A 23,625-nucleotide genomic window follows, 5' to 3' on the forward strand; every position below is an offset into this window, starting at 1 on the left:
TAAACCAATTAGCCACATGCAATGATAAAGAAGGCATAGTGTGCTCTGGCTACAGAGAACTCCCAGAACTAGGTTCCAAAAATAATCCCCAAAGGAGGTAATGCTGAAGATAACCTCAAAGGATAAATAAAGATATCCTAGCAAAGGCAAGGCCAGGTTTGTGGGTGGGAACAACTGGTATATTAAGGCCCACTCGTAATAATTTTAGCTCAGGATGAGTAGAGAGACACCAGCTCCCTAGGTCTGCTGGCAATGATGCTGCCCCAAAGCACCAATCATGTGGAAATATATAAGTAATGCACAGAAGAACCTTTTCTAAAACTAACTCAGTTTCAAACTTTACATGTTGTCACTTGGTAGAATAAATGTAAATTTCTTCCTGCTATAAAAACATATATTGACTTAGCTTTAAAGCAGCACGTAGAGGTATTAACAATAATCCCATAACCAAATACAGTATTTTTTCACTCCTTGCAACAGACATCCTAATATGTATGCATAATTTTGATGTAATTTATACCCACTTTTACTTTATTATACTAAAATTTTGTTTGTTACCATTTCAGGAAACACTTCAAGGATGGTAATAGAGATTAATAGCGACAGTGAAGCAGTTTACTCTAGAGAGGGGTATGGGTTGGGAACATTGCAACTGACTCATCTGGGATTATCCTAGAGTATGCCACTTTATGTCAGAGTGTCTCCACTTTCCCTTCTGAATACAGAAACCTAGATATTGAAAAAGATATTTAAACTGAATGAAATAATCTTCATATTAATATGAGTTATATGAGCTTAAACCCCAAGAAGTTTGCAAGTATTTCCAAGAACTAGAAGTGTTTGACATATTCTAGTCTAATAAGACTTGATTATTCTACTTCTAAGCATCTGTCATTCAAAAATAATCTGATGGAAGGAAATGCTTTAAGCACCTAGTTGTTTATCAAGTATTATTTATAATAGTTAAAAACTGGACATCTAAAGGACTCAGTATAGGGTAATGATTAAATAAAATATTATTAATATAATACAACATGATGGGCTATTCCACATTATGAATAATAGTATTCCACATTATGAAATGGAAAATAAATATATTCTTGAATTGAATGAAGTGCTAGAGATTACTCAATTTAATTTTATTCATCAGTCTCTATGTCAGCAGTTATTTCTTCTTTACACTCCTTCTACTTTGGCCAGGATAAGCAAATACTTTTGGCCAGGAGCAGGTTACCTTTTCTCTAACTGACCCTAGAGAAGCAAAGGAAGAAAGAAGTTTTTGCAGAATAGAACAAGCAGAAAAGGACTAGAGATAATGACATAGATTAAGGGAAAATTTATTAGACACTATTAAATTGCTATGAAAACACAAGTTGTTCTTATTGTTAAAATAAATAGTCTGTGACTAGTAAGATGCCTCAGCCATGAGAAAAAGAGGAAAATTCAGATCATGCTTGTCTTGATGATCACAGAACTCAGAAGATGTCCTGAGACAGAAGAAAACAAGTGCTCAGTGCTTCTGAATGTTTTAAAATAGAATTGGATAGAGCTACCTTGGGTCACCATGACATCTCTTTTATTTTGGACTTTCTTCTAACTTTAAACACCATTTGAATTTTTGCCAGAGACAACTCGTGGAATGTTCTGAGCCCAGCTTGGAATTTTATTTATAAAATAAAACTCCAATTTCACTGCCCATTTCAATAAGAGCAGGGTCCCAGTGCAACCACTGAATGGATGGATACTCCATACAGCCTTGGATGAACCACCCTTGAGCTGCCCAGAGTGGAGAGGGCACTGTGATGAGGGTTAGCCAACTCTTCCTTTCAGATACAGAAACAACCACTTCCCAGTTTTCTGATATATTTTTTAAAATTTCTTAATTTGGCCACGCCGGGTTTGATCCTAATCCGGCCACGCAGCACCTTTGATCTTCATGTGGCATACAGGATTTTTAGTTGCAGCATTTGAAAACTCAGTTGCAGCATACCGGATCTAGTTCACCGACCAGGGATTGAACCCAGGCCACCCGCACTGGGAGTGCAGAGCCTTAGCCACCAGATCATCAGCGAAGCCCTTCTTCTGGTATTGTAAATCCAGCCTTGGCCTGTAAGCTACAAGAAGAAGGATGGAGTCTAATATGTGGGAAATAAGAAAGTGGGGATGAAAGCACTGATAAATTTCTCAAGCTCAGATCCAAATATGGTCTATTTAAAAGCAGATCAGAGTTGCAAAGGCAGAGATTTTCCTTCCCCAAATGCAGAAAATTAATTGCTAGAAGTACTGTATGTTAATTAGGAAATCCAATATCCAAACATGTTTCAATTATAAAATTATGAAAAGGAGTATTTTCCTAATAAAAAGTGTTACATGTAAAGCAGCAGCACCTCTACAAGCAAAGGTACCAGAACCAACCAGATCTTCATGCTCCAGGGCTTACTTAACCTCTCTAGCTTCAGCTGCCACATCCACAAAATGGGGCAAATGCCATCTCTGGTTATAACTGCATTAGCAAATAGGACTCTCTGTTAACTCACCACAAATTCAAGATAAATAAATGTCCCTGTTTCCTTTAGGCTAAGAGTAAATACTGAGCAGAATAATTGCAAATAAGCTTTCAATGGGTAGCTTTTAAATGCAATATAACTATAATAAGTGGGCATGTTACCTTACTTGAAGGCTACACTTTAATCATGTGGGAGGAGAGAAGTAAAATAAAAAAATTTTTTAATTTTGAGACTGAATTACTACTGAATTTCTTGGATATTACTTCCCTTCTTTAAATGTTCACAGCCACAATGGGCAAAAACAATTAATGCTTGCATTTTATTAAATTAAATTACAGGGTAATAGAAAACAAACCAAAACAGATGAATTACTTTGCTAATTTCCTTTCCTAACCTTCAATCTTAAGTGAAGAGAAAATTGCTCAGTCGTGTCCGACTCTTTGCAACCCCACGGACTCTAGCTTGCCAGGCTCCTCTGTCCATGGGATTCCCCAGACGAGAAGACTGGAGTGGATTGCCATGTCCTCCTCCAGGGGATTTCCCTGACCCAGGGATGGAACCTGCATCTCTTACATCTCCTGCACTGGCAGGCAGGTTCTTTACCACTGGTGCCACCTGGGAAATCTTAAAGGTGGCCCCTAAATAGTTCAAGTTCTCTTTTTCTTGAGTTATTTGTTCAGGGAAGTTGTATAAGGTTCATATATGATGGCTCCCCACTCCAGTACTCTTGCCTGGAAAATCCCATGGATGGAGGAGCCTGGTGGGCTGCAGTCCATGGGGTCACGAAGAGTCAAACACGACTGAGCGACTTCTCTTTCACTTTTCACTTTCATGCATTGGAGAAGGAAATGGCAACCCACTCCAGTGTTCTTGCCTGGAGAATCCCAGGGACGGGGCAGCCTGGTGGGCTGCCGTCTATGGGGTCGCACAGAGTCGGACACGACTGAAGCGACTTAGCAGCAGCATGATTTGCCTTACTTTTACTTAGCTTTCGCATATGCTAGAAACAATAACATTTCCATGTAAAGGGGGAGGAAAATTAGTAATGCTCTCTCCAGCATTTAACAGTGTGGCAGGCTGAATAAGGGCTCTCCAAGTAAGTCCGCATTCCTAATCTCTGGAACCTGTGAATATGCCACTTTCGTGGCAAAGGGCACTTTCAGATGTGATTAATGATTTTGAGATGATAAGACTATCCCAGAGTACCCCCACTGCATCTAACGTAATCACAAGGGTCCTTGTGAGAGATGTATAGGAGAGACAGAATGAGAAGAGGTGGGATGAAGAAACAAACTGGAGTGATGCCTTTGCCGGGAAGGGACCATGAACCAAGCCATGTAGACAGCCTCTTTAGGCTGGAAAAAGGCAAGGAATGGATTCTTCCCGAGAGCCTCAAGGAGAAACCTTGAGACCTGCTGACCCCTTGATTTAGCCCAGAAGACCAATTTTCAGACTTCTGACCTCCAGAACTGCAAAATAACAAATTGGTGCTGTTCTAAGCCACTAAACTTGTGGTAATTTGTCACAGCAGCAAAAGGAAACTACTATAAACAGGGATTCATACTCCACTGCTCTAGGGAGACACTATTCCTGACTGTCGTTGTTTAGTCACCAAGTCTCGCCCTGCTCTTTTGTGACCCCATGAACTGTAGCCAGAGTGGGTTGCCATTTCCTCTTCCAGGAGATCTTCCCAACTCAGGGATCAAACCCACACCACCTGTATGGCAGTCAGATTCTTAACCGCTGAGCCACCAGGGAAGCCTGCTAGTTCAGACAGGTGAATGCTAACCATTTAGAGAGGCTTCCTAGGTGGTTCAAGTAGTAAAGAATCCTCCTGCCAAGCAGGAGACGTGGGCTCGATCCCTGGGTTAGGGATTGATTCCTGGATTGGGAAGATCCCCTGGAGGAGGAAACGGCAACCCACTCCAGTATTCTTGCCTGGAGAATCTCATGGACAGAAGAGCCTGGTGGGCTACAGTTCATAGGGTTGAAAAGAGTCAGACATGACTGAATGACTGAGCATGCACGCACAAACATTTAGAGCAGTAGAAGCGGTTTGCCTGATGGATTCTAGACCAATGAGGTGAGCAAAACTGCCTTCATCACCACCTCCTCATCATCCCCATGAGTGTATGGCTCTGACAACTCTTTCCTGATTCATGGATATTAATTTGGTTAGGGACCAAACCAATTTAATTTTGTTTTTGGCCACAGTCTGGGGATCTCCCCTGACCAAGGAATCAAACCCACACCCTCTTCAGTGAAGACATGGAGTCTTATCCACTGGACCACCAGGGAAGACCCAAAACAGCGTTTTGTAAAGCCAGTGTATTCACTGGAAATTTGCTGTTTCATAACCAAACATGCTCTCTCCCAGTGATTTAACCAAAGAGTCTGGCAGCAGTCAGGCAAAATTCTTGGGGGAAAAAGTACTCCCACTGACTTGCACAGGGTAGATGACATACAGCTGGGAGTAGGGGATATTTAAGAACTCAAATACTCAGCACCCTGTTCTTTATGGGTAGACTGAGCAAGATAAAGAATATGGAGGCTTATGTGAAGAATCCCTCTGTGAGGGGAATTTCCAGAAATGCCAAGAATGAAATCTGGGAACAGAATCATAGTCTTAAACTTATACATAAGCTTAATCGTAGTCAGGGTAAGTAAGCAGCTTCAGAAGCAACTCAGAAACCAAGTAACCTACAAGACTCAATCAAATGAAGCAACTAAGAGAACAGACTTTGGAATTAGATAGTTCCAGGCTATATTTCTTCCTCAGCTGTGTGTGTTACCTGGCCAAGATTTTAACCTAAAGTTCAATCTTCTTGTCTTAAAAATGACTGTATTGACATTTCCTTAAGGGACTTCCCTGGTGGTCCAGTGGTTAAGAATCCACCTTCCAGTGCAGGCGACGAGGGTTCAATCTCTGGTTGGGGAACTAAGATCCCACATGCCATGGGGCAACTAAGCCCATATGCTCTGGAGCCCCCACACCACAACAAGAGAGTCGGTTTGCCACAACAAAGACCCAGTGCAGCCAAAAATTTTAAATAATAAATAAAAAATAACATTTACTTCAGACCTCACAGGGTTACAGGGATTAGGCAAAATAAAGTACACAAAGGGATTAACACAAATGCAAGCTTGATATAAATGGTAGCTTTATAGTTAATTTTTATTCTTTGAATCCCCCAAGTAGAACCCCTCAGGTAGTAAAGAATACACCTGCCAATACAGGAGACCCAGGTCCGATCCCTGGCTTGGAAAGATCCCCTGGAGGAGGAAATGGCAACCTACTCCAGTATTCTTGCCTGGAGAACCCCATGGACAGAGAAGCCTGGTAGGCTACAGTCCATGGGAGTCACAAGAGTCAGACAAGACTTAGCAACTAAACCACCACCACCACCACCACCACCACCATCACTGTGCTCCAAGAGCAGCCAATGCATATGTCTGCCCTAGCCTCTTCTAGAATTATAGACAACAAAGTCAAAACCTCAAAGGCAGAAACAGTCTTTCATTCATTGGTTTACTCTCAGCATTCAGCACAGTGTGCCTTGCCTGTATTGGTTCACATTTAAAATGTTTATGAACTGATCTTAGCTGCCAGTTAGGAAGTATCTGAGACATCATTTATGATGTATGATTACAAGATTTTTCCATCTGTGACCCATTAAGTGGTGAAATAAACTGAGTCACACAAGCATTTTTTTTTTTTTAAGTAAAAGAATAGGTTGGGAAAGATCAGAGCACAGAACACATAGTAAGGTTAAGTATTGTTACATGAAACATTTGATTCAGTTATCTATTGGTGTGCATTTGGTTGCAGAGTAAATACATTTCTTATTGAGGGTAGAGACAGAAAACAAGTGTGAACATAATGACTCTTCTACTTCACCAACGGTTGGTGTTTTCTGTCTCTTTCATTTCAGCCATTCTGATATGCACACAGTGGCATGGCATTGTGGTTCTAATCCGCATTTCTCTGATGACTAGTGGTGTGGAGCTCCTTTACACTGTATCTCATCTCTTTGAATATCCTCTTTATAATCACTTTACAAAATTGTTCCGAAGTATCTACAAAAGCTGAACGTGCATTTCCTATTACCTAGCAAGTCATATATTTACTCAACAGAAATGTGTACTTATGTTCACCAAAAGACAGATACAGGAATCTTTGTAGGAACACTATATTCATAGTAGCCCCAAATGCTCATTAATTACAGAATGGACATATACATTTGATATATCAACACATAATAGAATCCTACATAGAAGCAAAAGGGGATGAACTGCATCCACACACAAGGTAGAAGAATTGTACAACATAAGACTGAGTCAAAGAAGCCAGATACAAAAGGGGACATGGTGGATAATTTCACTTACGTGAAGTTCAAAAGCAGGCAAAACTTATCTATGGTGTTAAAAGTTAGGATAATGGTTATCCTGGGGGTCACAAGAGCTTCAGGGGTGCTGGTTATATTCCCTTTCTTGATCTTAGTGCTTGTTACATGGGTATACTCAGTTTGTTAAATTGACTTAACTATAAACATATGATTTTGATTTTTCTGACATTTCTGAATTTGTCTGAAATGGCTACATCGAAAGTTCAAAAAAGTTAGTAAATAATACTTTTTTTTTTTTAAATGAGAAAAACACTGACAGAGAGCAAGAATCCCTGATACATTCATCCTCATTATCATCAAGTATTCACCAAGTCTGTGCTTGAATAATTCCAGGGTTAGAAACCTATTTATGTCCAGGAAGGTCACTTGTTAGAAAACCTTTCCTTTGCACCAAGCTATAACTTGCATCCTCACAACTGATCCCATTGGTTGTTCTGTTCTAAGAGATTCCAAATCGGCCTAATCCCTCTACCATCAATTGCTCCTCAAATATTTTAAGGGCGCAATACAGCCTTGCCACCATCCTTCCACTGAAAAACAAAAATGAAGTCTTTGTCTCCAGACCTCATCTCTGATCCTTGAATGAGCTCCATTTGAAAGAATACTAAAAATTTTAAATATAGCCAGCACCCCTGAAGCTCTCACCCCAAGTCTTTACTTCCCTAGACTGAAGAGCCCCGGGTCTTTGGTCACCCCTCAAGTGTGGTTCTCAGCCCCCTGAGACTCCTGATAGCACTCCCGTTATTCAGTGATGCTCAAAATGCAACTCTGGCCTCTAGGAGAGGCCTGTGAAGAGCAGAAAAGAGAAAAAAGTAAATCTGGATAGTGTACTTCTCATTAACACACTCTCACCTTCAATGTGCCCTTTCTTCAAAGTTCACGTTATACAGCTCTCACATATTGAACAACCAGCTAAAATCTCCCAGGTCTATTTCACAAGTACTGTTAAGCACCATATTTACCTTCTGTGTTAGTACAATTTGCCCTCTGTTAGAACTCAATAACACACATCTGCGGAGAAGGCAATGGCACCCCCACTCCGGTACTCTTGCCTGGAAAATCCCATGGATGGAGGAGCCTGGTGGGCTGCAGTCCATGGGGTCGCTAAGAGTCGGACACAACTGAGCGACTTCACTTTCACCTTTCACTTTCATACATTGGAGAAGGAAATGGCAACCCACTCCAGTGTTCTTGCCTGGAGAATCCCAGGGACGGGGGAGCCTGGTGGGCTGCCATCTATGGGGTCGCATAGAGTCGGACACGACTGAAGCGACTTAGCAGCAGCAGCAGCACACATCTGAGTTCCACTCCAATTCTCCATAGCGAAATCTTGGAGATGAAGACCTATCTGTTACGGAAACATCTCTGAATACAGCCTTTCCATCACTCTTCCACTGAAAAACAAAAATGAACTCTTTGTCTCAAGACCTCATCTCTTATCCTTGAGTGAGCTGCATTTGAAAGTATATTGGGGGGAAGCAGTGGGGCATGGAGGAAACACAATTCCACAGCGTATCTCCAAATTCTGACCTAAAAGCAGCTGTCACCCTGACCTCGACAAAGCCTAAGCATTGACCGGCACCCTGGTCTCCTTCTCCTTTCCTCCCACAGAGTAGGCTTCAGCTGGAGACTCTGGAAATGAGCTCTGGTGTGAGCCTAGTAGAGGGTGAAGTTGAGAAGGAAAACGTGGCAGGCTGAGAAGCAATCTGATGTTTTTCAAGGTATCTGAAATCAAAGGTATCTCTAAAGACAGACCTGAGGGAATTCCCTCTGATCTGTGGATCAATTAAAAGAGAAACCCTTCCACAAAAACTTCCAGCGGCCTCACTGGATATTTTTAACATTGAAACTAAGTGGAAGGGAGATTCCTTAAGCAGCGAGACACCAGAGAACAGATGGACAGATGTGAAGGAGACTAGAAGAAGTGCGCTGGGAATTAGGGAGGAGGAGGCGATGAAAAGAGAAGCTTTCAAAGGCCCCTAGTGGTGAGGGGCGACCTCTCCAAAAGGGTAATGGGGTGGAGGGTGGGGTGGGGTGGAAAGACACCAAAGCCGGAGCGCGGCGGGAAAGACGCAGCTCACCTACCGTGTCCACGCCTGCTCCATTTTCCAGGCGCTGTCCTTACTCGCGGGGCGCTCCTCACCCGGGAGTGGAAGCAGCCTGGGAAAATGAGAAGCCTGGCCCTCGAATCTCCAGCGCAAAGAACCGTGTCTTCCCCAGCTCCCTCTTTCTGTGTCGGCGAAGAGAGAGCTCTGCTCCGTGCTTCTTTAGAAAACCCGATTTGACGTGGCCAAACCTCCAGCTAACCGTGCTAGGGCACAAGGGAGGGACTGTTCTCAGCAGGAAGCCGACAGGAGCCGAGTGGCGCCCAGAGCTGTTTGGGGAGCTGGGGCCAGGGGCAGCGCGGCGGTGCGCGCACACACTCCAGCCTGAGACACCACTGGCTGGCACGAGTTGCTCGACACCAGCTGAGCTGTCAACCGCGAGGGGAGGCGGGGCTCCCCGCAGCCAGTGTGCTGGGGCCGAGTCGGCCCCAGGTTATACGCCGCCGCCTGAACACACCCTTCCGTCTTCCCTGCCTGGATGATACTGGCAGAGGAGCAGAGGGCTTAGAAGACTCCGCACCAAGCCCCCTGTCCCTCCCCTGAACCACCGAGGGGCTCTGGAAAAAAACAACCAACTGATGGGAAAATCTGGAGAGGAAGTCTTCTTGGGTGCCTGCATCACCCCACCCACAGGTAACCCCCCAGCCAGAGCTGGAGTCTGGGAACGTTTTAGGTGCAATCTGAAAGCAAATGCAGCCCTAACAGAGTTATAGGACATGATGCTGTTTTCCCAGAGATCTCACATGTCAGTGTCACCATTAATGTGGGGACCAGGAACTTTCCTCGGGAGAGGAGGCATTCTTACAAAATCTTACAGCCTCATTAGCTGCCTCCATCTCAGACATCTTGATTTTACGGTATTTTATCTCCCTGGGTTTCAATTTCCCAAGCATAAAGGCTACTGGGCTTTGTTAGCGTCAAGAGGGCAGTGGGTCCCTGAACTTCCCGGAAAAGCTCTAAGACAATGGCCGTTGATGCGTGCTTAATCACTCAAACGTGTCTGACTTTTTTCAACCCCAAGCACTGCGGCCTGCCAGGCTCCTCTGTCCATGGGATTCTCCAGGCAAGAATACTGGAGTGGGTTGCCATGCCCTCCTCCAGGGGATCTTCCCAACCCAGGGATCAAACCCAGGTATCCCGCATTGCAGACGGATTCCTTGCCGTCTTAGCCACCAGGGAAACCCAAGACAGTGGCCATCGGAACGCAAACCTTCCCTCTAACTGTTCTAAAATCATGGAAAAAGGCTCTTTGGAGATCCCAATGCCTGAGACCCTGTATCATCTATTTAAGTAACAGAGTTTTGACATATCAGACATGCTATAATTAAAGTGCTTACAGCCCTGAAGCTCCTTTTTAGCTCTAAAATAAAACCTTTTTATTAAGCGACATAATCACTGTGATTAGCATTACCACTGACCTTTTTTTAATTTGCAGAAAGCTTTATAGTGCCCACATGTGACAAGGTTGACTTAGTTATATTCATTTCACAGATGATAAATTTGAGACCAAAGAGGCTCAAGGTCTCTGGTAAGGCTCTGATACAGGCTGTCTTCTATATGGTGTGGCCCCTGAGACATGTCCACTGAAGAAAAGAACAACAAGCCTTCTCTAGAACAAATTAATCCTCTCAGGTATCCTAAGAGTTTAACTTAGGAAGCATGAGGATTGGTGAGACTGAGTATTGGGGAGACACTGGGGAGCCTGTATTCTTGGGGCAAACCATCATTCCTCCTCCCACCTCATCAGTTAATTCTCTTAATTATCAGTACAGACTAAGGGTTGGGTGGGCAGGGTAATATCTGAGAGTTCAGAAGAAGTATCTGAAAGACCTGCCCACCAACCTCAACATAGCTTGTACCTAAGACCATGTTGCTCCTGAGCTTAGAATGTTTCCAAGAAATGTTTTAAGGTCCAGTTTGACCTGAGACAAAGCTCACCAGGTCACCGCTCTCAAAAAGAATCCCCTGCTGCTTCTGAAGGCAAAGAAGAAAGAAAGAAAATAAAGCTGGGCAGGGAGAGCTAGAGTTCCATCTTCCATACCAAAGTTGGTGCTCTATTTAGTTTTGTCTCAAATCAAATTATGGGCTACGAGTTTGGGGAGGAACTGTGTCTACAGCCAGACATGTGCTATATTCAAGAAATTATAGCATTAGCTAGATAAACTGGGGGTGTCACAGAAGCAAGGCTAGAAAATATGCCCAGTTATTTTAAACTTTTTATTTTTTTAAATTTATTTTTCACTAGAGTTTGGGCTTCCCCAGTGGCTCAGGTGGTAAAGAATCTGGCTGCAATGAGGGAGACCTGGGTTCAATCCCTGGGTTGGGAAGATCCTCTGGAGGAGGGCAGTATTCTTGCTTGGAGAATCCCCATGGACAGAGGAACCTGGCGGGCTACAGTCTATGGGGTCACAAAGAGTCAGACACAACTGAGTGACTAAACAATTAGAGGATAATTGCTTTACAATATTATGTTTATTTCTGCCACATGTCAACATGAATCAGTCATAGGTATATATGCTCAGTCATTTTTAAAATAACTTTTACAAAGGTCATAGCACATTCATTGTAAAAGAATTGAAAAATACAGAAAAGTATATAGAAATTAAATCACCTATAACATCAATGTTAAAGTTTGTTTAACTTCTTTCCAATCTTTAAAAATATGTCATCTAATGCAAATGTTGACTCTCTCCTACACATACAAGAGTATATTGTTGAAAAAAGAAATTTCTTTTTTTAAAATTAAATTTACTCTTAAAAGAACTTTTTATTTTATTTTTTATTTTTTCCTCTCACTTTATTTTTAATTGAATGATAATTGCTTTACAATGTTGCATTGATTTCTGTCATACTACAACATGAATCAGCTATAAGTATTGTCTTAAATTTTAAAAGAAAATATTCAACCATATATCCACTCCTCCAGCACAACTGTTTAAATTTCTCCATATGTTCTATAATTATTATCCATATACTCAATATCACATAACCATTTGTATAGTTACAATTATGTACAGCTTAGCTATATTTATAGCCCCCCTTTTTTCATTTATTAGATATTTGTCCATATTGTTACAGAATATTCATATTTATTATTCTAATGATTATATATATCAATATAACTATAGATTACTGCATAGTTATTTCTAATGTTAGACTCTTATTAACAATGCCTTAATGAACTTTTCCTACTTCATTATTTTATTCTTTTGAATTATTTCCCTAGTATAACTTTTTAAGGTAAATTAATTGTATAGTAAAAGGACCTTCTAATTTTATCATACTGCACAGTTTAAAGAGCACTATGATTTATCATTTTAATTTTTTTCCTTATCCAATAGATAAGTAATAACTAGGGGCTTCCCTGATAGCTCGGTAAAGAATCCGCCTGCATTGCAGAAGATCCTGGTTCAACTCCTGGGACAGGAAGATCTGCTAGAGAAGGGATAGGCTACCCACTCCAGTATTATTGGGCTTCCCTTGTGACTCAGCTGTTAAAGAATCCACCTGCAGTGCAGGAGACCTGTGTTCAATCCCTGGGTTGGGAAGATTCCCCCGGAGAAGGGAAAAACTATCCACTCCAGTATTCTGGCTTGGAGAATTCCATGGACTGTATAGTCCCTGGGGTTGCAAAGAGTTGGACTTGACTGAGTGACTTTCACTTTCAAGTAATAACTTAATAGTTATAAAAGCTTTTAGATACCTATCTGTATTTATATAGTATATAACTAATATCATCTCATTTTACGTTATATTTCTTAGAATACTTAGTCAGTCAGTCAGTCAGTTCAGTCGCTCAGTCGTGTCTGACTCTTTGAGACCCCATGAATCGCAGCACGCCAGGCCTCCCTGTCCATCACCATCTCCCGGAGTTCACTCAAACTCACGTCCATTGAGTCGGTGATGCCATCCAGCCATCTCCTCCTCTGTCATCTCCTTTTCCTCCTGCCCCCAATCCCTCCCAGCATCAGAGTCTTTTCTAGCAAGTTCCTATTTCATATGTTTACTTGCAAACCATTATCTGTAGCAGCTAGTCATGAAATCCTGCTGTGTTGATCATTGTATTAGTCATCTTTTTGCTGAAAACAATGCTGCTTAACAAAAAGCTCCCAGATCTCAGCACTGTACAACAAACATCCAATTTCACTCAAGGATCTGTGGTTCAGGTATGGGTTGGTTGGGCATGGATTCAACTCTGCTCCATGTAGCTCTCATTCCAGGATGCCTACTGAAGAAGCAGTGGCTACCTGGGGAATATTCTTCTAATGGTAGCATACAGGAGTGTAAGAGAATTGGCAGAAACTGTGATGTCTCTTAAAGTCTCTGCTCAGAACAAATACATTGTCCCTTCTGCTATATTTCATTCTCCAAGGTAAGTCACATGGCCAAGTCCAGAGTCATGATGCAGGAAATTGCACTCTGCCCACAGAGTGCAGAAGGGGTGAGTATTTTGAAATAAGAATACAGTCTACCAGTTACTGTCAATGTCCACTGTTGTACTGATCTTTGGAGAACAATACTCATCAAGATGAAACTTTTATCAGCTGGGGTCTCTGAATGACTCTGATGTCCAGTGTTTCTGCTGGCCCAACTGAACATGTGGAATGAACAAGAAATACACGTTTGTTGTATTAAGTTACTGAGATTTTCAGAGTGTCTCTTTAATCAATTTTATTTATTTATTTGGTTGCACTAGGTCTTAGTTGCAGCACGTGGGCTCCCTATTGCTGCATGGGCTTCAGTAGTTGCTCCCCAGGATGTGGGATTTTAGTTCCCTGACCAAGAATGGAACCTGCATCCCCTGTATTGCAAGGAAGATTCTTAACCACCAGATCTTCAAGGACATTCTAGGGGTTATTTATTACTGCAGAATAACACAGCCTATCCTGACAGAGCTTTTTTTAAGAATTTCATTTTATTTTTTAATTCATTATAAGATAGGCTGAGAGAAGACTATAGATTCCATGGATCATTATGGTAGAAAGTCACACATCTTCCTCCCTGCATATCTCTCTCATTTTTCTAGATTAGAACTCAACCTGGATAGATAATGTTGATAAATTAAACCAATTATATTATTCTTTCCTGCATGGACTGCTTCTGAACTGGTCAATTGATGGTGCTTCAGGAAATATTTGAATTGATGATAAGGGACAAAAAATAGGAAAGTGTCTCTGTCTTCACGTGTGTGTGTACTCAGCCGTGTCCAGCTCTTCGAAGCCCCATGGACTGTAACCTACCAGGCTCCTCTGTCCATGGAATTTCCCAAGCAGGAATACTGGATTGGGTTGCCATTTCCTACTTCAGGGGATCTTCCAAACCCAGGGATCGAAACCAAGTCTCCTGTGGGTTCTGCACTGCAGGCGGATTCTTTACCCACTGAGCCTGTCTTCATCATCAGTTCCAAATACTCCAGTGGTACGTTTACTTTCCATTTATTTAGTTTTTCTATTTCCTGTCCCTTCCTTCTCCCCACCTTGATGGATTGCTTCATGAACTATAAGGCAATAAAATAACCATGTCTAATATATTTTTTTGCCATTTTCTCTTCTAAAAGTATAATATGTACTGACTCCTTTCATCCTCACAATAATGTAATGAGGTAAGCTCTAGTTATTTGTTTTGTAACTAATGTAGGACACAGGGAGGTAAATATTGTCTCGGTATATAAAGCTAAGATTTGAAACCAGTTTAGCTCCGAAGCATCATGCTTAGCCACTCACCATGTACACTGTTTTCCTAATGTTGACCCGTAACATTCACTGAGACTTAGATAGGTGGACGATACGTCTGCCATACCTGTCACTTCACTGACCACTGCAGTTGACTCAGCTGACGTAGTTAATGAATAGACGTCTCCTTTGTCCCTCACAGCTCCATGTCCACCTCTCTAACCTTGGATTTAAAATGACCACAGGGAAGGGATAAATGTATGTGTATGGCTGATTCATTTTGCTGTACAGTAGAAACTAACACAACTACAGTTATAAAGCAATTATGCTGCTGCTGCTAAGTTGCTTCAGTCATGTCCGACTCTGTGCGACCCCACGGACAGCAGCCCACCAGGCTCCTCTGTCCCTGGGATTCTCCAAGCAAGAATACTGGAGTGGGTTGCCATTTCCTTCTCCAATGCATGCATGCATGCTAAGTTGCTTCAGTCATGTCTGACTCTGTGTGACCCCAAGGACAGCAGCCCACCAGGCTCCTCTGTCCACAGGATTCTCCAGGCAAGAATACTGGAGTGGGTTGCCATTTCCTTCTCCAAAGCAACTATACTCCAATAAAATTAATTTTTAAAAAATGTCCTTCTCAGACAAGAATCATTCTGCAGGCAAGAATAGAGTGTCTGTGGCAAAGACAACCACAAATTCTTTCCTTCTTCTTCCATTGAGAGATGGAATCTAATTCTTCTTTTTTTTCAATCTTAGACCTAACTGACTATAGAATATAATATTAAAGATGTTCTAGGCCTTCTGGGGCTAATTCAAAAAAAAGCCTTGCAGTTTCATACTAGATTTTTGAAGGCACTTACTTTTGAAGCCCTGAGCTGCCAGATAAGAAACTCCCATGCTAGAAAAGCCATGTGGATAAGGCCTGAGACTACATAAAGAGACAGAGAGAGGGGCCTAGCTGAGCCCACCATCTAGAAGTTCCCATCAACGTGTCTGGCATGTGAGCAAAGTAGTCTGGGACCTTCCAGATCAGTTCAGCCACCAGCAGGACATAATCGAGCAACTCCAGCTGTGGTTATACAGAAGAGATTTACCCTGCTGAGTCATGCTAGAATTAATGATCCCTAAAACCATGAGATGGGGCTTCCCTGATGGCACTGCTGCTGCTGCTAAGTCGCTTCAGTCGTGTCTGACTCTGTGCGACCCCATAGATGGCAGCCCACCAGGCTCCCCCATCCCTGGGATTCTCCAGGCAAGAACAGTGGAGTGGGTTGCCATTTCCTTCTCCAATGCAGGAAAGTGAAAAGTGAAAGGGAAGTCACTCAGTCGTGTCTGACTCTTGGCAACCTCATGGACTTCAGTCCACCAGGCTCCTCTGGCACTAGTGGTAAAGAACTCAACTGCCAGTGCAAGAGACATAGGAGAGAGGGTTCAGTCCCTGAGTTGGGAAGATTCCCTGGAGTAGGAAAAGGCAACCCACTTCAATATTCTTGCCTGGAGAATCTCATGGACAGAGGAGCCTGGCTGGCTATAGTCCATAGAGTCACAGAGCTGGACATAATCGAAGCGACTCAACATGTACACACACAAAACCCTGAGATATAATAAAGTGTTTTTTGTTGAGCCATTGGTTTTGGAATAGTTTCCTAAGTAGCATTAGATAGTGGTACCATATTTGGTACCTTTAAGTGGGGCATAGCTGTGCTGCTGCTGCTGCTGCTGCTAAGTCGCTTCAGTCATGTCTGACTCTGTGCGACCCCCATAGATGGCAGCCCACCAGGCTCCTCTGTCCCTGGGATACTCCAGGCAAGAATACTGGAGTGGGTTGCCATTTCCTTCTCCAGGGCAGAGCTATAACAAAAACTTAAAACCAGCGGCAGTATCTTTGGGACTTGGATGCCACAGAAGCTGTAAAGACCTCTTAATGAAGCTGGAAGGACACCGAGGAGACTGCTGAAGAGTCTGTGAAGGACAGTGAAGAAAATATTACTGGAGACTGAAAAAAAAATAACGTATGTTATGTCCTGGCAGAAATGTAGCAACACCATTACCCATGGGAATGTGGAAAACAGAAAATGTTACCTAATGAATGGGAAGATCTGGCAGAGGAAATTTTTAGGCAGAATTGAAAACATACTAACTGGTTGCTTTTAATCACATATGATAAAATATGGATAGAAAAAGATGGGCTAAAAAAAAAAAAAAGAAGAACCATTCAGTTTTTAAGCAGAATTTAGAAGAAATATAGTCAGGGTTTCCCTGGTGGCTCAGACAGTAAAGCGTCTGCCTGCAATGCGGGAGACCTGGGTTTGATTCCTGGGTCAGGAAGATCCCTTGGAGAAGGAAATGGCAATCCACTCCAGTACTCTTGCCTGGAAAATCCCATGGTCGAGGAGCCTGATAGGCTACAGTCTATGTTGCAAAGAGTCAGACACGACTGAGCGACTTCACTTTCATAGTCAGGGTTTGCTAGTCAAAAGTCAAACTGCTCTTATCTTCATTTTCCCCAGACAGCAAAAGCTTTCAAAATAGGAAACAGTTTCAGGGCAAAAAAAAAAAACAAAAAATCAAATCCAGGATTTAAGTACTATACTCGACATGGTTAAGACCTCAAGAAGATTTAAAATAGTGCCTCATACACCATTTCAGTCAAACAAAAAGACCTATATGAAGCTTAAGCATGTGTCTTTCCACTAGACAAAAGAGCTGCTAAAATGTTTAGGGTCCATTATCCTATAGGATAATTCCCATTATCCTACAGTACATTATCCTATAGTGATATTGTACAGGAGGCAGTGATCAAGACCATTCCCAAGAAAAAGAAATGCAAAAAGGCAAAACGATTGTCTGAGGAGGTCTTCCAAGTAGCTGAGAAAAGAAGAGAAGTGAAAGTCAAAGGAGGAAAGGAAAGATATACCCATCTGAATGCAGAGTTCCAAAGAATAGCAAGAAGAGATAAGAAAGCCTTTTTTAGCGATCAATGCAAAGAAGTAGAGGAAAACAATAAAATGGGAAAGACTAGAGATTTCTTCAAGAAAATTAGAGATATCAAGGGAATATTTCATGCAAAGATGGGAACAATAAAGGACAGAAATGGTATGGAACTAACCATAGAAGCAGAAGATATTAAGAAGAGTGGCAAGAATACACAGAAGAATTATACAAAAAGATCTTAGTGACCAAGATAACCACCATGGTGTGATCACTCACCTAGAGCCAGACATCCTGGAAAGCGAAGTCAAATGGGCCTTAGGAAGCATCACTGCAAACAAAGCTAGTGGAGGTGATGGGAATTCTAATTGAGCTATTTCAAATCCTAAAAGATGATGCTTTAAAGTGCTACACTCAATATGCCAGCACATTTGGAAAACTCAGCAGTGGCCACAGGACTGGAAAAGGTCAATTTTCATTCCAATCCCAAAGAAAGGCAATGCCAAAAAATGTTCAAACTACTGCACAATTGCACTCATCTCACAGGCTAGCAAAGTAATGCTCAGAATTCTCCAAGCAAGATTTCAACAGTATGTGAACCGAGAACCTCCAGATGTTCAAGCTAGATTTAGAAAAGGCAGAGGAACCAGAGATCAAATTGCCAACATCTGCTGGATCACAGAAAAAGCAAGAGAATGCCAGAAAAACATCTACTTCTGCTTTATTGACTATGCCAAAGCCTTTCACTGTGTGGATCACAACAAACTGGAAAATTCTTCAAGAGATGGAAATGCCAGACCACCTTACTTGCCTCCTGAGAAATTTGTATGCAGGTCAAAAAGCAACAGTTAGAACCAGACATGGACCATGTCCCAAATTGGGAAAGGAGTATGTCAAGACTGTATATTGTCACCCTGCTTATTTAACTTATATGCATCATGTGAAATGCCAGGCTGGATGAACCACAAGCTGGAATCAAGATTGCTGGGAGAAATATCAATAACCTCAGATATGCAGATGACACCACCCTTATGGCAGAAAGAGAAAAGGAACTAAAGAGTCTCTTGATAAAACTAAAAAAGGAGAGTGAAAAAGCTGGGTTCAAACTCAACATTCAAAAAATGAAGATCATGGCATCCAGTCCCATTACTTCATAGAAAATAGATGGGAAAATAATGAAAACAGTGAGAGATTTTATTTTCTTGGGCTCCAAAATCACTGCAGTTGGTGACTGCAGCCATGAAATTAAAAGACGCTTGTTTCTTGGAAGAAATGCTATGACAAACCTAGATAGAATATTAAAAAGTAGAGATGTTACTTTGCCAACAAAGGTCTGTCCAGTCAAAGCTATGGTTTTCCCAGTAGTCATGTATGGATGTGAGAGGTGGACCATAAAGAAAGCTGAGTGCTGAAGAATTAATGCTTTTGAACTGTGGTGTTGGGGAGGACTCCTAAGAGTCCCTTGGACTGCAAGGAGATCATACCAGTCATCCTAAAGGAAATCATTCCTGAATATTCTTTGGAAGGACTGATGCTAAAGCTGAAACTCCAATTCTTTGGCCACCTGACATGAAGAAGTGGCTCATTAGAAAAGACCCTGAAGCTGAGAAAGATTGAAGGCAGGAGAAGGGGACAACAGAGAATGAGATGGTTGGATGGCATCACCAACTCAAAGGACACGAGTGTGAGCAAGCTCCAGGAGTTGGTGATGGACAGGGAAGCCTGGCGTGCTGCAGTCCATGTGATCTCAAAGAGTCAGACCCTACTGAGTGACTGAACTGATACTGATACTGATCCTATAGCAGCCTCTCAGGCAGCCCAAGGAAGAGAAGACTGTTTCAGAATAAAAAGCAGTGTGTCTTTTGTCTAGAAGAGTTAATTTTAAATTAGTACAAAAGATGACCTCAAAGTTTTTAACCCAATTGTACCAGCATGTACTGAAAGGGATTAAGACAATACAGCAGGAAAAGATACCTCTGAACCTCCAACTGGCTGCTGAGAGGAAGCAGGCTAAGTTACCCAACTGCATAAAATGGGCCAGAGTGGACATCCTTGTCTTGTTCCTGATCTTAGAGGAAATGCTTTTAGCTTTTCACCACTGAGTATGATGTTAGCTCTAAGTTTGTCATATATGGCCTTTATTAGGTTGAGGTATGTTCCCTCTAGGGAGAAGGAAATGGCAACCCACTCCAGTATTCTTTTCTGGAGAATCCTGTGGACAGAGGAGCCTGGAGGGCTGCTGTCCATAGGGTCACACAGAGTTAGACACGACTGAAGTGACTCAGCCTGCATGCATGCATTGGAGAAGGAAACGGCAACCCACTCCAGTGTTCTTGCCTGGAGAATCCCAGCGACAGAGGAGCCTGATGGGCTGCCATCTATGGGGTCGCACAGTGTCGGACACGACTGAAGCGACTTAGCAGCAGCAGCAGCATGTTCCCTCTATGCTTACTTTCTGGAGCGTTTTTCTAAAAGTGGGAAAAGAATTTGAAAATAAATTCTAAACAGGAATACATATAACTGAATCACTTTGTGGAACATCTGAAACTAATGCAACGCTGTTAATCAACTGTACTCCAGTACAAAACAAAAAGTTTTAAAAAAATAAGAAAAAAAGAAAAAAGTTACTCAACTGCAAAAAAAGGACTGTTTCTTATGAAAAAGGAAAAATGACTCAAAGAGCAGAACCAAAAGCCCAGAGGACACCAAGAAATCTTCAGATCAAGAGGAACCAGACTCAAGGAGCTGTAGCCCAGAAGCCCTTCTTCACCTGAACTTGACTTAGATGGAGAGATTCTGGACTTCCGAATCAACACAGGGAAAGGTATGAAACTTGTAGGGACTGTGGGATGAAGTGAGCAATGCGTGTAGTAATGCTTATGGTCAAAAGGTAGAAGAATATGGTCAATTAAAGATGGTTGAAAATTCTTTACTACTTCCTTTGGGAGATTTGGGTTTAGTGACTTTCTTGACCCATAGAATGTGGTGTGAGGTCATAAATTCTGAAGTTGCATCAGCTTCTACCTACGTGCAAAGTTGCTTCAGTTGTGTCTGACTCTTTTCGCCCCTGTGGTCCCTCGGTCCATGGGATTCTCCAGGCAATACTGGAGTGGATTGCCATTTCCTTCTCCAGGGGATCTTCCCAACCCAGGGATCAAATCTTGCTCTCTTAATCTCCTGCATTGGCAGGTGGGTTCTTTACCACTAGCGCCACCTGGGAAGCCCTTGATATTCTGAGTTGCCATGAAAGGAGTGTGATTACTTTTCTGGAGAGACACTGAGGACAGGCCCTGAGACCCTTGTGAATTATTACCCAGCAGTCTGCATGCAGGCACTAGGTCTCATGTGGATTCTATGCCAGATGTAAGTGTAGTTGCTTTGGGAACTCCAGAGCAGCCTTTAGCTGAATACTACTGAGAGACCCAGTGAATATCACGTGACACAGACAAATTGCTCAGCTGAGACCTGTCCAAATTCCTGACCCACAAAATCCCAAGACAAAATAGTGTTGAGCCACTGTTTTGAAGTACGTCATTATACAGAAGTAGACAACTGGAAGAATGCTTTAAAATGTTCACAATAATTCTGATATATTATCCCATTCATTCATTCAAAAATACTTACTGAGGACTGTTATGTGTCAGGCAAAATTATTATATTAATATATGTTAGAGACAGAGCAGTTAAAAAAAATAACCAGCAAAGACCTTGTTTTCATGGAGTTTACAGTCTACTTGGATAGGCAGACAATAAACAAAGAAATAACTACAACATGCCAGACGGTGACAAGTGCAAGGAAAAGAAATCAAGCAGTGTTAAGAGAACATCCCAGTAAAGCAACCCTCTTTTATAAGTGAGGAAATGAAGCCTTAAAGAAACTGAATGATGGGCTAGTAAGAAAAGCAGGTTCCCAGGTATAATAAAACTGGAGATTTATGTGGTAAAAACTGTCCAACAGAGTTCATAAATGCAAATCTGTTATCTGCATTATTAGTGCAACAAGGGAAACTAATTGGCAGAATTGAGACTTGGATGGATGTGCCTGGTTCCCTGGGCCATGCAAGTAACCTGGAGAGAAAAGGTTATGAGTACATGAATTGAAAGATCTGCCCTCCAGTAGCTGGAATGGGGCAGAGGCTGGAGGAGATGTGTGATCCAGGACCATACATAGGAAGCAAAGTGGCAGCTGTGCCTCAGAGCAACAGAGAGCAGAACCAGGAGCAGTTTATGAGAGATTGGGAGATACCCCTTGAGATAAGTAATATTTGTGATGGGGAAGGAGCTTTTAAAAAATATTTCATTTCCTAAATGAAAAAGTGGGAGTTCAAAGGTAGCTAAGCTCATGATACCAAATAAATGTATTTGGTTAACAAAACTCAGGGACAATTTGGTTGCCTTAATTCATGCAGTTCAACGTTAATTCAGTGCCTACAAGGCTAGGCTTTGTACTTCATGTTTAAAATCTAGTGTAGGACTACTGGGCATATTCCCAGAAAAAAAGACATGTGCATCCCAATGTTCATAGCAGCACTATTTACAATAGGCATGACATGAAAGCAACCTAAAAGTCCATCAACAGATGGATGGATAAAGAAGATCTGATACATCTATACAATGGAATATTACTCAACCATAAAAAAGAACAAACTGGGTCATTTGTAAAGATGTGGATGGACCTAAAGAGTGTCACACAGAGTGAAGTAAGTCAGAAAGAGAAAAAAAATATATCATATATTAATGCATATATGTGGAATTTAGAAAAATGGTATGTGTGCTGAGTCATGTCTGACTCTTTGCAACCTCATAGACTATAACCCACCAGGCTCCTCTGTCCATGGAATTTTCCAGGCAAGAATCCTGGAGGGGGTTGCCATTTCCTACTCCAAAGGGTTTTCCCAACCCAGGGATAGAACCCTGATCTCCTGCATTAGAGGCAGATTCTTTACCCACTGAGCCATTGGTATAGATGATCCTATTTGCAAAGCAAAAATACAGACACAGACATAGAGAACAAATGTATGGATACCAAGAGGGGACGTGGGGGTGGCGGCGGAAGGAACTGGGAGATTAGGGCGGACACATGTACATTATCGGTATGTATAAAATAGATAACTAATGCAAACATACTGTGAAGTACAAGGAACGCTACTTAATGCCTTGTGGTGACCCGAATGGGAAGGAAGCCTAAAAGGGAGGGGATATATGTACACACACATAGCTGATTCACTTTGGTTTACAGTATAAACCAACACATTGTAAAGTAACTATCAGTTCAGTTCAGTCGCTCAGTCGTGTCCAACACCTTGTGACCCCATGAATCACAGCACATCAGGCCTCCTTGTCCATCACCAACTCCCGGAGGTAACTCAGATTCATGTCCATCAAGTCAGTGATGCCATCCAGCCATCTCATCCTCAGTCATCCCCTTCTCCTCCTGCCCCCAATCCCTCCCAGCATCAGAGTCTTTTCCAGTGAGTCAACTCTTCGCATGAGGTGGCCAAAGTACTGGACTTTCAGCTTTAGCATCATTCCTTCCAAAGAAATCCCAGGGTTGATCTCCTTAAGGATGGACTGGTTGGATCTCCTTGCAGTCCAAGGGACTCTCAAGAGTCTTCTCCAACACCACAGTTCAAAAGCATCAATTCTTCGGCACTCAGCCTTCTTCACAGTCCAACTCTCACATCCATACATGACCACTGGAAAAACCATAGCCTTGACTAGATGGACCTTAGTCGGCAAAGTAATGTCTCTGCTTTTGAATATGCTATCTAGGTTGGTCATAACTTTTCTTCCAAGGAGTAAGCGTCTTTTAATTTCATGGCTGCAGTCACCATCTTGCAGTGATTTTGGAGCCCCCTAAAATAAAGTCTGACACTGTTTCCACTGTTTCCCCATCTACTTCCCATGAAGTGATGGGACCAGATGCCATGATCTTCGTTTTTTGAATGTTGAGCTTTAAGCCAACTTTTTCACTCTTCTCTTTCACTTTCATCAAGAGGCTTTT

The 23,625-nt window shown here is 42.2% G+C and overlaps 1 protein-coding gene across 10 annotated transcripts in view; it reads right to left on the reverse strand.

Annotated features, from left to right (window-relative positions):
- Nucleotides 1-23,625, reverse strand: part of LOC120855988 (phosphodiesterase 4D interacting protein) — a 244,430-nt gene that overhangs the window by 195,998 nt on the left and 24,807 nt on the right. For 2 of the 10 annotated variants that reach the window (XM_040230903.1, XM_040230902.1), the window contains exon 1: nucleotides 8,999-9,326. The exons of the other annotated variants lie outside the window; for them this stretch is intronic. In XM_040230903.1, the coding sequence (XP_040086837.1) occupies nucleotides 8,999-9,018 (20 nt within the window). In that variant the 5' untranslated portion in view covers nucleotides 9,019-9,326. Of the gene's footprint in view, nucleotides 1-8,998; nucleotides 9,327-23,625 lie in introns of those variants that run through there. 10 annotated transcript variants of the gene reach the window in all.

Source organism: Oryx dammah, unplaced genomic scaffold, assembly GCF_014754425.2.
Source record: "Oryx dammah isolate SB20612 unplaced genomic scaffold, SCBI_Odam_1.1 HiC_scaffold_28, whole genome shotgun sequence".
NCBI classification, from domain to species: domain Eukaryota; kingdom Metazoa; phylum Chordata; class Mammalia; order Artiodactyla; family Bovidae; genus Oryx; species Oryx dammah.